At 38.3% G+C, this 12,123-nt stretch overlaps 1 protein-coding gene across 2 annotated transcripts in view; it reads left to right on the top strand.

Moving 5' to 3' along the window:
• The window catches only part of COL9A1 (collagen type IX alpha 1 chain), a 66,510-nt gene that overhangs the window by 40,274 nt on the left and 14,113 nt on the right, over positions 1-12,123 (top strand). For both annotated transcript variants that reach the window (XM_083832487.1, XM_083832488.1), the window contains 9 exons: positions 68-121; positions 298-351; positions 445-498; positions 732-785; positions 2,118-2,162; positions 2,959-3,012; positions 3,116-3,169; positions 10,658-10,711; positions 11,470-11,541. In XM_083832487.1, the coding sequence (XP_083688613.1) occupies positions 68-121; positions 298-351; positions 445-498; positions 732-785; positions 2,118-2,162; positions 2,959-3,012; positions 3,116-3,169; positions 10,658-10,711; positions 11,470-11,541 (495 nt within the window). The remainder of the gene's footprint in view (positions 1-67; positions 122-297; positions 352-444; positions 499-731; positions 786-2,117; positions 2,163-2,958; positions 3,013-3,115; positions 3,170-10,657; positions 10,712-11,469; positions 11,542-12,123) is intronic.

The raw sequence follows: 12,123 nt of genomic DNA, 5'->3' as shown, positions 1-12,123 counted from the left end.
CTCTGGTCTTTTTGCTGAAAGAATCTTGTGTATCTTTCTTTTTTTTTTTTCTTTTTTTTTTTTGTAGGGGGATCAAGGACAGAGAGGTCCACTGGGAGAAGCAGGTCCGAAGGGAGAAAGGGTAAGCACAAATTTCAAATCATGTTTACTTGCAAACACTGATAGTACCAATTACACTGTATGTTTATATGCTGTAAGTAAACAAATTAATGCATATCTGACTAAGTATGGATTGATGGTTTTTGCATCTGTTATTTCAATGTGTTTATTTTCATTTCTTAACTTTATTATTGTTAGGGTCCTCAAGGAACAAGAGGAATAAATGGTCTCCCTGGGCCTAAAGGAGAGTCTGTATGTATACGTTATTTGTTCATTTGCTTTGGCATTACACTGATTTATATAGCAGAGTGCTTAGGAGAAATATCTCCAACATTTTCTTTCAAGGGCTTACCAGGAGTTGATGGCCGGGAAGGTATCCCTGGAATGCCTGGAGCAAAGGTAAGGCACAGCTGGCATGCTTTTAATTTATGTAGCTTTGGTAATGCCCTAGATTTGTTCACTCATTTGGGGCTTTTCATTGTGCTGCTGCCCATGGCTTTATGCACATTATTAGGATAATTAAATGAACTTTCCCGTCCTCCAGTTCCAAAAGTACTTCATCTCTGTCTTCCAGAATTAAAGTTTTCCCTTATGTTTGTCTTGCATAAGTTACAAGTTAAAATGTTTTTCAGGGTGAACCAGGAAAACCCGGTGCTCCCGGTGATGCAGGGCCTCAGGGACTGCCAGTAAGTATCTGGTGTTCTTCTTTTGAAAGTTAGGTTCAGTTCAAACCATAGAAAGGCCAGATATAGGCTAGTTTGGCACTGATGCTGGAGTAACTGAAGTGAAAAACTAACCAAAAGGCCAAGGAAGAATCTAGTGCAAGGGGAAATTCTGCTGTATGTATGCAAAACTGCTCTGCACAAGTTTGAATACTCTAGTGAGGAATTCAGTCTTACAGAAGTCTGTGGCCAGTGTGGAATTCTCGCATGGTTTCTCGTATCTGAGACCCTGTGGATGTTGTGGTGTGACCCCACAGTTAGAACTGGTTGTTAATGACTAGGGGCACACAGGTTCCCAGGGTGACCTGGAAGAGCCAGCCTGCTGGTCTAGCAAAGCCTAGAAGAACAAGCATCTCCTTTTGATATTCTGCTGGCCCAGAACATCTGGAATGTACCACACGTGTGTTTTTTTCTGAAAAACTGTTTTCCATTGTACATCCCTGTAGTGTGGTTATAGGGAATCAGTAGTAGGTTTTCAACCATTTTTGAAGGTACTCCTCTTATGTTAACTCATCATGTTTGAAAGCTGTGCCAGTTGTCAAAAGCTAAATAGAAACTTTTTTGAAACTATGATATGGGAGTAATTGCTGCATTAAAACAGAATTGGAAATAGATTTGTGATACGAAGTAAGCTCTTAGGCTTCGAAGAAAGTCTGGTAAAAGCATATTTGCTATGAGCTGTTGCATACAAGTGAGGAGGGGATGAAATGTATACAAAATTTATCTGTTAAACTCTCTGCCTCCAGTATCGGGACATTGAGGCTGAGGTTCTATTTCTAGTCTAAGCCAGAAAAAGTCACGACTCACAGAATCACAGAACTGTAGGGGTTGGAAGGGACCTTGAAAGATCATGGGGTCCAACCCGCCTGCCAAAGCAGGTTCTTTAGAGCAGGCTGCCCAGGTAGGTGTCCAGAAGGGCATTGAATATCTCCAGAGAAGGAGACTCCACAACCTCCCTGGGCAGCCTGTTCCAGTGCTCCGTCACCCTCACCATGAAGAAGTTCTTTCTCAAGTTGGTGCGGAACTTCCTGTGCTCAATTTTGTGGCCATTGCTCAATTTTGTGCTCAATTTTTGTGGCCATTGACTCCTCCTACCCCACACTATTTTTGCCGATTATAAAGTAGAAATAATACTCGCTGTTACTTTATAAGAAGAATTCAAGCTTGGCCAATTGAATAAAAGTGCTTCAATACAAAGTAGAAGGACTAGAAGTACTTTAATGTGAGAAAGAGAATTTAACACTGTTTCCAATCCTCTTAACAGCAAATAAACACTGAACATGCTATTTTCTTCAGGGTTTACCAGGCTCTCCAGGTGTGAAAGGCATTCCTGGTCCAAAGGTAAATCATCTTGAGTATTTGCTTTCTTATAAAACTGTATTTGTGCTTATCAAGTTCTAAAGTATTCAGTGAAATTATGTTAATTTTCCATTGTGATAAGTGACAAGCCTTTGGCTGAAAGAATCAAATATATTCTTTTGTCAGCTGTGGTCATGTGCTTTTTTAATGATTATTTTACTGTACGGTCTTTTTGTGGTGGTTCTGGGTGCTAAACAATACGTAAAAAGGCTGTATGCTTTTGAATCTGTGGAGATCGTTGCTACAGGATGCATGTGACATGGGTACCTCAAAACAGTTTGAAAAGAGGAATCTCTTAAGAAGAAGAATATCCACAGTTGCAATAAGCTTACAGAATCATGGAGATTTTCATCTCTATGTATCAATAAATTGCAGCACCGATTCCAATTTTGCTTTTAAAAATCATATGACTGAGACTGTGGAATGTGTCATGCCAAAAAATCTAGTTTTCTTTTTCAATTACTTTAGACTGACCAAGACTAAGACCTGAATTTCAACTGAAATTATATGGGGTGATATTACCCGTTTGTGAGCTGAGAGCAGCAATCAGGTCTATTTGGTCTTTGTTAGTACATACACAACAAAATAACTGGAATCTGACTTTTGAAAAATTATACAGAAGGAACTAGGTAAAAGTTGAACTAAAACCGAAATAAAGGTCAAAGTTAAAAATGAGTAAAGACTGATTTTTAGACCTTACTGATTTTCTTATTTCTCATTTTATAATGGAACAGTAAGCCATTGGCCTGGCTGATATTTTTCATCATTTGTCCAACAGGGTAATAGAGGTCCCCCTGGGGTACCAGGTTTGATGGGAAATTCTGGTAAACCGGTAAGAACATTAATCTTACTCAAAACTTAGAAAAATGAAAAGTTTTGCATTGTGTGAAGAATCACTTTTCAAATTTGTTGCATCATTCCTATTCCCAAAACAGGGTGAACAAGGGCCAGAGGGAGAAGCAGGTCCAACAGGACCCCGGGGACCACCAGTAAGTATTGAACACGTCTAAACGACTATTTACTACTGCAGTGTCTCAAGTTACTGTTGCTGCAGCTAACTATCAGGTACAAATATTATTCAGTGCAAATGCTAATTCTTAAGGTAAATAGTAAGTCTTTAACCTCTACCTGTACCAGGTGGATGTGCATCATCATGCAGAGAAATCCAAAAACACAAATCCTGTGACTGTTTTTGGCTTTGGTGATGGAATAAACTCTAAACCTTTGTTCAAATTCTTCTAGTCTTTGTTTTTAAATAGGCTGAGTAAAAGCCCAAACAGGCAATTGGGGTGGTTTGTGACAAAAAGCTGGAACTGAACTCCTGTTCTTGGACTGCAGCTGTCAACTTTTACCACTGAGGTGGAAAAAGCTTGAATGCATTAGCTGTCAGTAGATTGCTTACTCTTTCCTTGGATTGGTATAGCCTCTAAAACAGTCAAGTGCTGAGACTGTATGTTAGAAGGTTTTGAACTTTGGACCAAGTTTGAGATTTTTTTTTTTCTTTTTTTGGCTAGTGTCTATTTCTACTGCAAGTAATGTGAAGGCAGAGTATGGAAGAAAGATAGCTGCCTGCCCTGCCTAGCAAATAAAATGACTTTTCTTTGGCCCCCTTGGTCAAGTGGCCTGGCATGGTTTGTCTCCATACTGCTATAATCTCTTAACACCCACCCCTTGTGTCTAAAAGCAGGCTGCATGCTCTCAGGTTGCATGTTGAAAATGGTCCCTTTCCTGTGTTCCCCAAACTGTTCCTGGGCATTGCCTAGGACAGTGCCAGGTGACCTGAGTTGTAACTGTGCAGACCATTTGTCGTGGATGGAGGTGCGATGCTGCTGGGGCCTCTGCCTTGGCCCTTTCTGGTTTGCATAGTGAATGCAGCTGTACTGATGTGAAGTACAGCATTTATCTCAGCTTAGAAACACTGATGTTTTACTGGCGTGGGATAAAGTTACACGAGGTCGATCTAACTTCCCTTTGCTCTTAATCCTTCTGTGGGGGATAAAAGGATCAGTGATTTGAAGAAAACTTTCATATACCAAAATTCAATCTGACTGCATTGACAAAGCTCACGAGGCTCAGAGATCTATAAGCAATTGCTTTTGCAAGCTTCTCTCTTGCCACTGGTACCGTAGGGATACTTTCCTGGAATCTGCTGAGCTTCTGCTGTCGTACATAAGTGATTTACCCATGCATTTGTAGGGATATCCTCATACAGGGCTTAGGGAATTATTGATAGGGATATATCTGTAAGGGTATTTCATGGCTCAGGGGTATGTTCTCTGAATTAACTCTTGTGTCTTTAAACATGCAGCAGCCGTCAGCCAAGTAACAGTCTTACTTTTCTGCTATTTTCTTCTATGGTCTGCATTATTGTGTGCTAGATGCATTAATTCATGAGATCACGTATGCTGTAGATTGAATCTTTGCATGAGTGCTGTGCCCACAGCTGCCTATAAGTGATACAAAAGGGAGGTTATATGGGCATATGTTCACTAGGGTAGAATACAGCACCTTCAGCTTCCCATATCCCCAACCTGCAAAAATTTAATTTTGTTGCTTGTGTTTGAAAGTGTTGGATATACTCAAATAAGGTTTTTTAGCTCTGTGTTCTTGCACTGATATTTTGTATACCTGTAACAGGAGTAAGAATTATAACTGAATCAGACCAAAGTAATTGTCCACTCCGATAACGCAAGGTAATCTGCTAAACTATGCTTTTAATCCTCTCAATGTGAGCATGAATTTACAAAATCAGCAGTCCATACAAACAGGAGCTGACACACAAGGTTAATTATCACTAACCCTGTAGTGAGACAGAGACACTTACTGCAGATTAAATACAATGATTTTTCTGTTTATCACTCTAGAGACCATTACATTTGTACCTGTTGTTACAAAATGCACTTATTTAGGAAAAATGAACATAGAACAAAAGCATGGAAAGGAAAACTTGTAGCCAATGCAAAATGGAGAATGAAAATGCGTTATTGATAGTAAAGTTATGTATAAAGCCCTAAGCAGTAATCTACTTCTCATCTATAGTTCCCTTAAAGTTATAAAGAGCCCTGAATATTAACCATGTTTAGCCTCCTCCTGCTGAAGACTACAAGCAGTATATGGCTGGAATGGCAAGCTGTTTTTCTTTGGAAACAGGCAAAACATTACTTCTGTGCAGAAAATTGGAACGATGAGGATTTTCTGCTCAGTAAGAACACAAGATTGGATTTTTGAACCTCAGCGAGCTCTGGTCCAAGTTGTGTTTGTATTTATTTTCAGTGCAGAATAAAGTGTATTTTCTCTTCCTTCTGCACTAAGTATATGTAGTAGGTGTATTTGAGCTTCTGCTTTTAGGACTCTGGCCTTACATTTCCAGGAAAAAAATAAAACCTGCCAATTAAATAATTCCGCACCTCATCATTTTCAAACTTAGAAAACTAGAAATTTTGGAAACAAAAAAAGAAGAGCTTTTATAATTGCTCTAAAGAGACTTTCTTGTGAATATTTTTGTATTTCTTTCAGATTTTGAAATTTTCTCACATTTTTAGTATTTGCCAGTTTCTCATCAGTTTCATTGCCAAACATTTTCAAAGTCTGAGGATTTTATGGTTGCTGTTCAGGTGTTTTTCTCGTCTTTTTCCTTCCTATTTCAAATTTTCCTTTTTAACATTCACTTCAGTTCCTTTCTTTCTCCTTTACCCTTTGTACCCTTTCACTCTTGCTAGTAGAAGACTGGCAGAAGTCAAGAGGGGCTGGGCTTCTTCCTCAGAGTTGGAAAGGTTTTGACATTTTGCAGGACATGGAGAAGAACTTCAGTTCCTTTCTGTATTGTTACACGGTAGCAACTACATAAGAGATCCTCTTCATGTTTTGTGTCTTCGTGTGCGTAGTTTTTTGAGGGGTTACACAATGGAGCACCATTAAACTATCATCAGTGACCCTGTTTGTGGGAGAAATCAATTCTTCTGTACTGTTTACAAAATGCTGTAGCATCCTCTGGCACAAACCACGTTATTTCAGTGTTATTTTCATTATTAAACAACTGTTGGAATGTAATTGAAGTGTATTGTTAATAAACAGGTCAGAATTTTTTTCAAGCCTGTAAGCATTTACAGTTTCAGAGGGAAGATATTAAATCACTGAAAACAAGATAGCTAGACAATAAAAAAACAGGCAAACTCATGTTGGGAGATTCTTATCTCACTTTCAAAAATACTGTTTTAGTCTGTCATTGCTTTTCCTTAGAAAACCTGACTGGCACATGAAAGGAAAAAGTTTTAATTTTGTTTCTGTAGTTTAATACTCATCTGTTCAGCAAAACAGAAAAGCAACTGGAGCGACATTTTGTCTTTCATTTCTAAATCAAACGTATTCCCTCTTCCACTCCAATTGTTCTGTCAGTTAACTTTATGTTTCCTTCACATTACAGTAGCCAATCCAAGTAATTACCAAACTCATTTGTGATTTAAATTGTTCTAAGTCAGTTATCCTGGCAGGTGGCCCAAAGGAAGCAAATCTCAAACAACGGTGTGTCATTCCTAATCAGTGGAATTTAGCCATGCTCCCTCAGCTGCTTAGCTACTCTTTTTTTTTTTTTTTTCATATTTGCTGAGATTTAGTAAGATTTAATTTCTAATGTTTTATTTGCAGAAAATACTGCCAGCCCCTTTTCTTCCCCCTCCCCATTTTTTGTCCCTTGTTTCTCTTCAACTATTTAACCTCTAAATTGCTAATGTTTAGAAAAGATGTATCCCATCCTGTGGTTTAGAAGGGAAAAAAGAGCTTGGACCATTTAAATATATTTAACAATGTTAGGTTGAGCACAATGTTGATGTGTATGCAGACCAGCAGATATGTGTTGTTTAAGTATTTAGGATGTGGTGAATGTTTTCTTAACATTAACAATAGAGGTTGGATATCTAGCTGCATAAAATTTGGTACCATAGCTGTCTATGAGAGGCTTTTGAGTATGAGTGACCCTTTATTAGAGGTTCAGGCTGGCTGGGCTGACTTGCTCTCTGGAGGTGCTTTTGTCTCTGTTCATTTTGAAGAGGAAGCTTAGAAAATAGCTTGGGTTTGATTCTTAAATGTCAGATAACCTAAATGCAGATGAGAATACTATTTTCAACATCTTGGATTATTTTCAACTAAATCATTTTTTGAGTATTAAATGACATTTTCCTTTGTCTTACCTACCCTGAAATGTATCATCTTACCTTAACAATTATAACTAAAATCAATTTCTCTATGACATTCTTTTCAGATGACTCAAACCGAAACAATAGGTCATTTTCCAAGTTGGTTTTGGCATAGTGGTATTGGTACAGTGACAGGATGAAACGTCCTTACCTCAGTTTATATGATATATGTAGGTATTATTGGACACATTTTGTATGTATAATTCAGAAGTGTTTCACAAATGGTGGGTCATAATTTACATTTAGGGTATAGCCAGAGGACTTACTAGTTTATAGCAGAGTTGAAAGAACAATGCGGGTTTCCACCCTGCCAGATAAGCTTTGTATCCAGTGAACCTAAGCCTCTAGGCTTGTGCCTAGCGCTTCTGGACCTTCCACGGCTCTGCAGTGTGGTTCATGCCGGTCAATGCTTCCTCCTCTCTCTGTCACACTGCATGGGCTGCCCAAACCTCAGTAGGATTTCCAAGCCTCCCCAGTTCTCGTACTGTCCACCCATCTTTACAAACCGCATGTTCAGATTCCTGTCTGCTACCTTACTCTTTAACCCTCCACCTCCAACAGCAGCTTCCATTGAATTTTGGGCATGTTATACTTCTGCTGTCAGCAGGTATCCAAATGCTGGCTTTTCCTAAACACCATATTCTTTTATAGGCAGTAACCTGGGTAAAAAACACCCTTATCATGAAGTTAGTGTACTAATGTGAGATTCATCAGAAATTCTCACATTCGTGAGATTGAAATTAGCGGGGGATATTCTCATTCTTACTGCTGTTCCACTAACAGAGGCATCCTTAACAGGATGAGTTGCACACCAGGAAATCAATAAACTAGCAAAAGGAACTGTTGTGCCTGAATGTGTGCTCTGTGCCTGTGGGAACTCTACAAAAAATCAAATCCTCCTGAATTTCAGTGGGGATGAAAACCATCCCAGACAACTAAAGGAAGGTCTACCAGTACTCATAAACTATGTTGTAACGTATGTGACATTCAAAGTCTGAATATTGATCTAACAGAACTGTGAGAGAAACATTAAATCTGCTTTAAATGTATCGAATGGTATGGCAATAGTCCCTTAAACAAAGTGAATGGGGAAAAAGTAGATTCTTCAGTGACGTGACTCTTGGCATATTTTAAATGTTTACATGAGGACACTTCAAGATGCCTTTTTTTTCTTCATCCTCTAGGAAGGGAACCTAAGGTAAATAGCTGAACATGAATGTTAACATTGAGCCCTCTCAGTTAAGTATAGTAACTTGGTGGAAGCTTTGCAGTCTTAAATTATGCCAATAGGATTCCTGATTATGCCAACAGGATTCCTGATTGTTCTTTGGGTTACAGTCTCTTACTCTCTGAAACACAACACGTGCAGATTCTGCAGTGATGGCCCTTAATTTGAAGTGATCTGTCCTTACAGCCGTAAAGCCCATGTTTATGGGAAACACCACGCTTTAGTGTTGTGGTCTTGTGTTTTTTTTTTACCACTTTAGAAAAGCATGAGCATTTGAAAAAGTGCCTACAAGGATTTTTTACATTTAAATAAAGTGAAAGATTTTATTCAATTCTTTATGACCAGCAGAAACATTGATGTGCTTAAGACATTAATTATGAATTTAACTCTACGGAAGGAACATCGCTTTTGTTTTATAGATGCATAACATTCAGATGTGAATGATAAGGAGACAAATTTTTAATACTGATTGTAAATTTAATCATCCTCTTTCCTGCATCAGAAATGTAGGAGTATTCTGGGTCAGAGATGTAGTACTGAATTATGTGATTAAAATACAGATTTTCAAAAAGGCTCGTGCATGTTTCGGGTAGTAAAATAAAGGTGATTTGGGGGGCTTTTTTAATTTATTTTAGGTCTAGAACTTATACAAAGACCTTTAAAAGGATAGTGACCTTAACACAATAGGATGTTTTGGAGGGAATGAATGGAAAAGTCTTTCTGTGTTTGGTTCTCTGATCTCTCCAGGATACCTATTTCTGGAACTGTAGGGCTCAGTCTTTCCAGGCTTGTATGAGAAGTCATCACTGCATTTATGACCTGGTGTAAAAGGCATTTAAGTCTGCTCTTTCCTTTTATTGTTCAGTACGTCACAATATTTTCCTTATTACGAAGAAAATACTTATATACGAACTTATCGACTGTGTACAGTACTGGAATGCTTAGATCTGCTTTTATCCAAAAATTTCTAAGCTATATATAGCAGAGTTATCTACGTACATCCTAATAACCTTGATTCTTGGAATTTTATGATCTTAAATGATACATCATGCTTTTATAGCAAGTACTACACGTTTACACAACTGAAGTAAGAAAAGTGTCTTGCGTGACAGGCTTGTGTTGTGTTTGAATTTATCTGCACAGGAGTACAAAACTTATTAAGCTGTTCTTAATAGTTTGATTGTAAGAGACAAACACTTTTCGGGATAGGTACTTTATTTCAAGATTTGCTTAAACTCTTTGAAATTTTGACTCAGTGTCAGGTTTACCCAGAACGTATTTTCAAGTGGCTGCATTAAGAGACGGAGTTATAACACTAATGTGACTGTGATGATCTGAATGCATTAACATACCTGAAGTGAAGCTAAAAAGACAAAATCCAGTTAAGAGCATATTTATACTTATCACTGTTATGAATGGGGATTTTAAAACATCTCTCCTCCCTACAAAAGTCTTGACATATATAGACATGTATTTTTACCTAAATGAATTTGTTAAGCATGACTTCTGCATGCATTTTTCAAATTTGTCCGTTGCAAGATGGGATCATGGGCTTTTAAATATTTTAAGATGACACTCGAAGGCTAACAAGAAAAAAGTATGCTCATTGCTCTTTTTTTTTTTTTTGTCATGAGCTTGTAAGTTATGCTTAATTGGGTCAATTGGGTGTCTGGTTACTGAAACTAAACATCAGCCTAAAGCTAAGGGTTAGCCCATTGGGATTGTCATAGTGAAATAACTGTATTCCTAACAGGTAACTTTCAGGTGCAGAACATGAAGGAGACTTTATTGTGAATAATCATGCATCAGAATTAAATAGTTTAGTCATTTAATGTTAACTAAATATTGTGTGTCATTGTAGCCTAAAAATGTTTAAATTTCTCAGCTTTCCGGTATCTGCAACTCACATGATATTTTTACAGTAATAAACAGAAGTCTTGATTAAAGCCAACTGCTAAGTAATGTAATTCATTAAACATTAAGGAAATAATCATACTTTATTCCCAGTTCACAAGAAATGTTTCAGGAAGTAACAGTGTCCTTCTATTTCCTATAAGGGCAGCAGAGGGGAGACAGGTCCTGCGGGCCCTCCAGGTTTACCAGGGAAACTGGTAAGCAGTTTATTTCCATATTCAGTGCCTATGTGTACTTTCAAGGAGCTATGGTATCATCTGGAACTACACCTAGCCATTCATCTATGCAGGGAACTGAAAATAATGTTGAAATGAGTGATTGTTGAATTTCTTTTTCAGTCCTCTGTGACCGTGCTAATATTAGTAAATGCTGTTTTGAAGTTTCTGGAGCTGCGTGACTTTTTCTTCAGCCTAAAAGAAACACCTCTGTGATGTGCAAAGCTGGGTTGCACACCCCTGTGTGGGCTGTGTGCGCATGGGGAACAGGAACAGTGAAAGACTGGCTTTCTGCTAACAGCTACGTGAAACTAATGAATGGAGCAGATTATGAATGCCACCTTTTACTACTGCTCCAGCAGTATTTACACAGCAACAGTCAGAAGCATGGCTGGGGAGGTTTTGGCTGAAAGAGCCTGCTGTTACAGAGGAATGCACAAATCACAGGCTGCAAGATCTGAGGAAGTATTTTAAGGGAACCAGACTGTAGTCGAGGGACTGAAGGGTGGAAAACCCTGTAAGCCATTTCTCTTGTGCTTGTCAGCAATAAAATTACAGTAAGACACTGTTTAAAGGGATGTATTTTGGATCAGCTCTATTTTGATCAGATAATCACCTTTCGTCAAGTTGGGACTGCTCTAGAAATGAGATTCTTACCCATCTGCTTGTCAGGGTACGACCCTCAGCTGTTCATTGTAAAACCGACTGGGTAAGTTTACATCTTTAACTTATTTTCACAGGGTCCCCAGGGTGATATTGGACTTCCTGGACTGCCAGGTCCTCCAGGCCTACCTGGTGGTAAGGGTGACAGGGTAAGAAATGCACTCATAAATACAGTCTGCACTTTGACATCAAGAGTAAATGAAACAATATGAGCATTGTTTGCAGTTTTTACATGAACTGATTTCTTGTTATTTCTCGTTTTGCATGTAGATCTGTTGGCTGCTGTTTGGAGCCCATTAACTACTTGCAGCTTATAAAATATACAGGGAAAGTCACGACATTACTGAAGGGTTTTAAATAAGATTACTGTTGTTAATGCATATTTTTTTTTTGAGTTTGAATCATTTAGGTGCTTAAATCACATTGAAAATCATTGACTCAACCAGATCTGAAATTGTAAATCAGGCTCTCTGGTCACTACAGAACTATGTGGAACATCAACCCAGTTCTACAGTAGTCACAGTGTCTTTAACATACCTCTTAGGATCTGCTACGGACATGCACTGGTTTCTGTAGCTATTGAGACATCTGTGTGTACATGCACAATTGCAGGATATAAGTATCCCATCTAGGATTTTGTTAGGAAGGAAGAATTGGGCCATAGAGACATCACGTATCTGCAGAAGGTACCCTGCTTTGCTGAATAGATGTCAGTGAAGACTTCATATACA

The sequence above is a fragment of the Anser anser genome (genome assembly GCF_964211835.1).
Source record: "Anser anser genome assembly, chromosome: 3".
Taxonomy (NCBI): domain Eukaryota; kingdom Metazoa; phylum Chordata; class Aves; order Anseriformes; family Anatidae; genus Anser; species Anser anser.
Note: the sequence above shows the minus strand (reverse complement) of the source record. Positions and strands in the feature narration are given on the sequence as shown.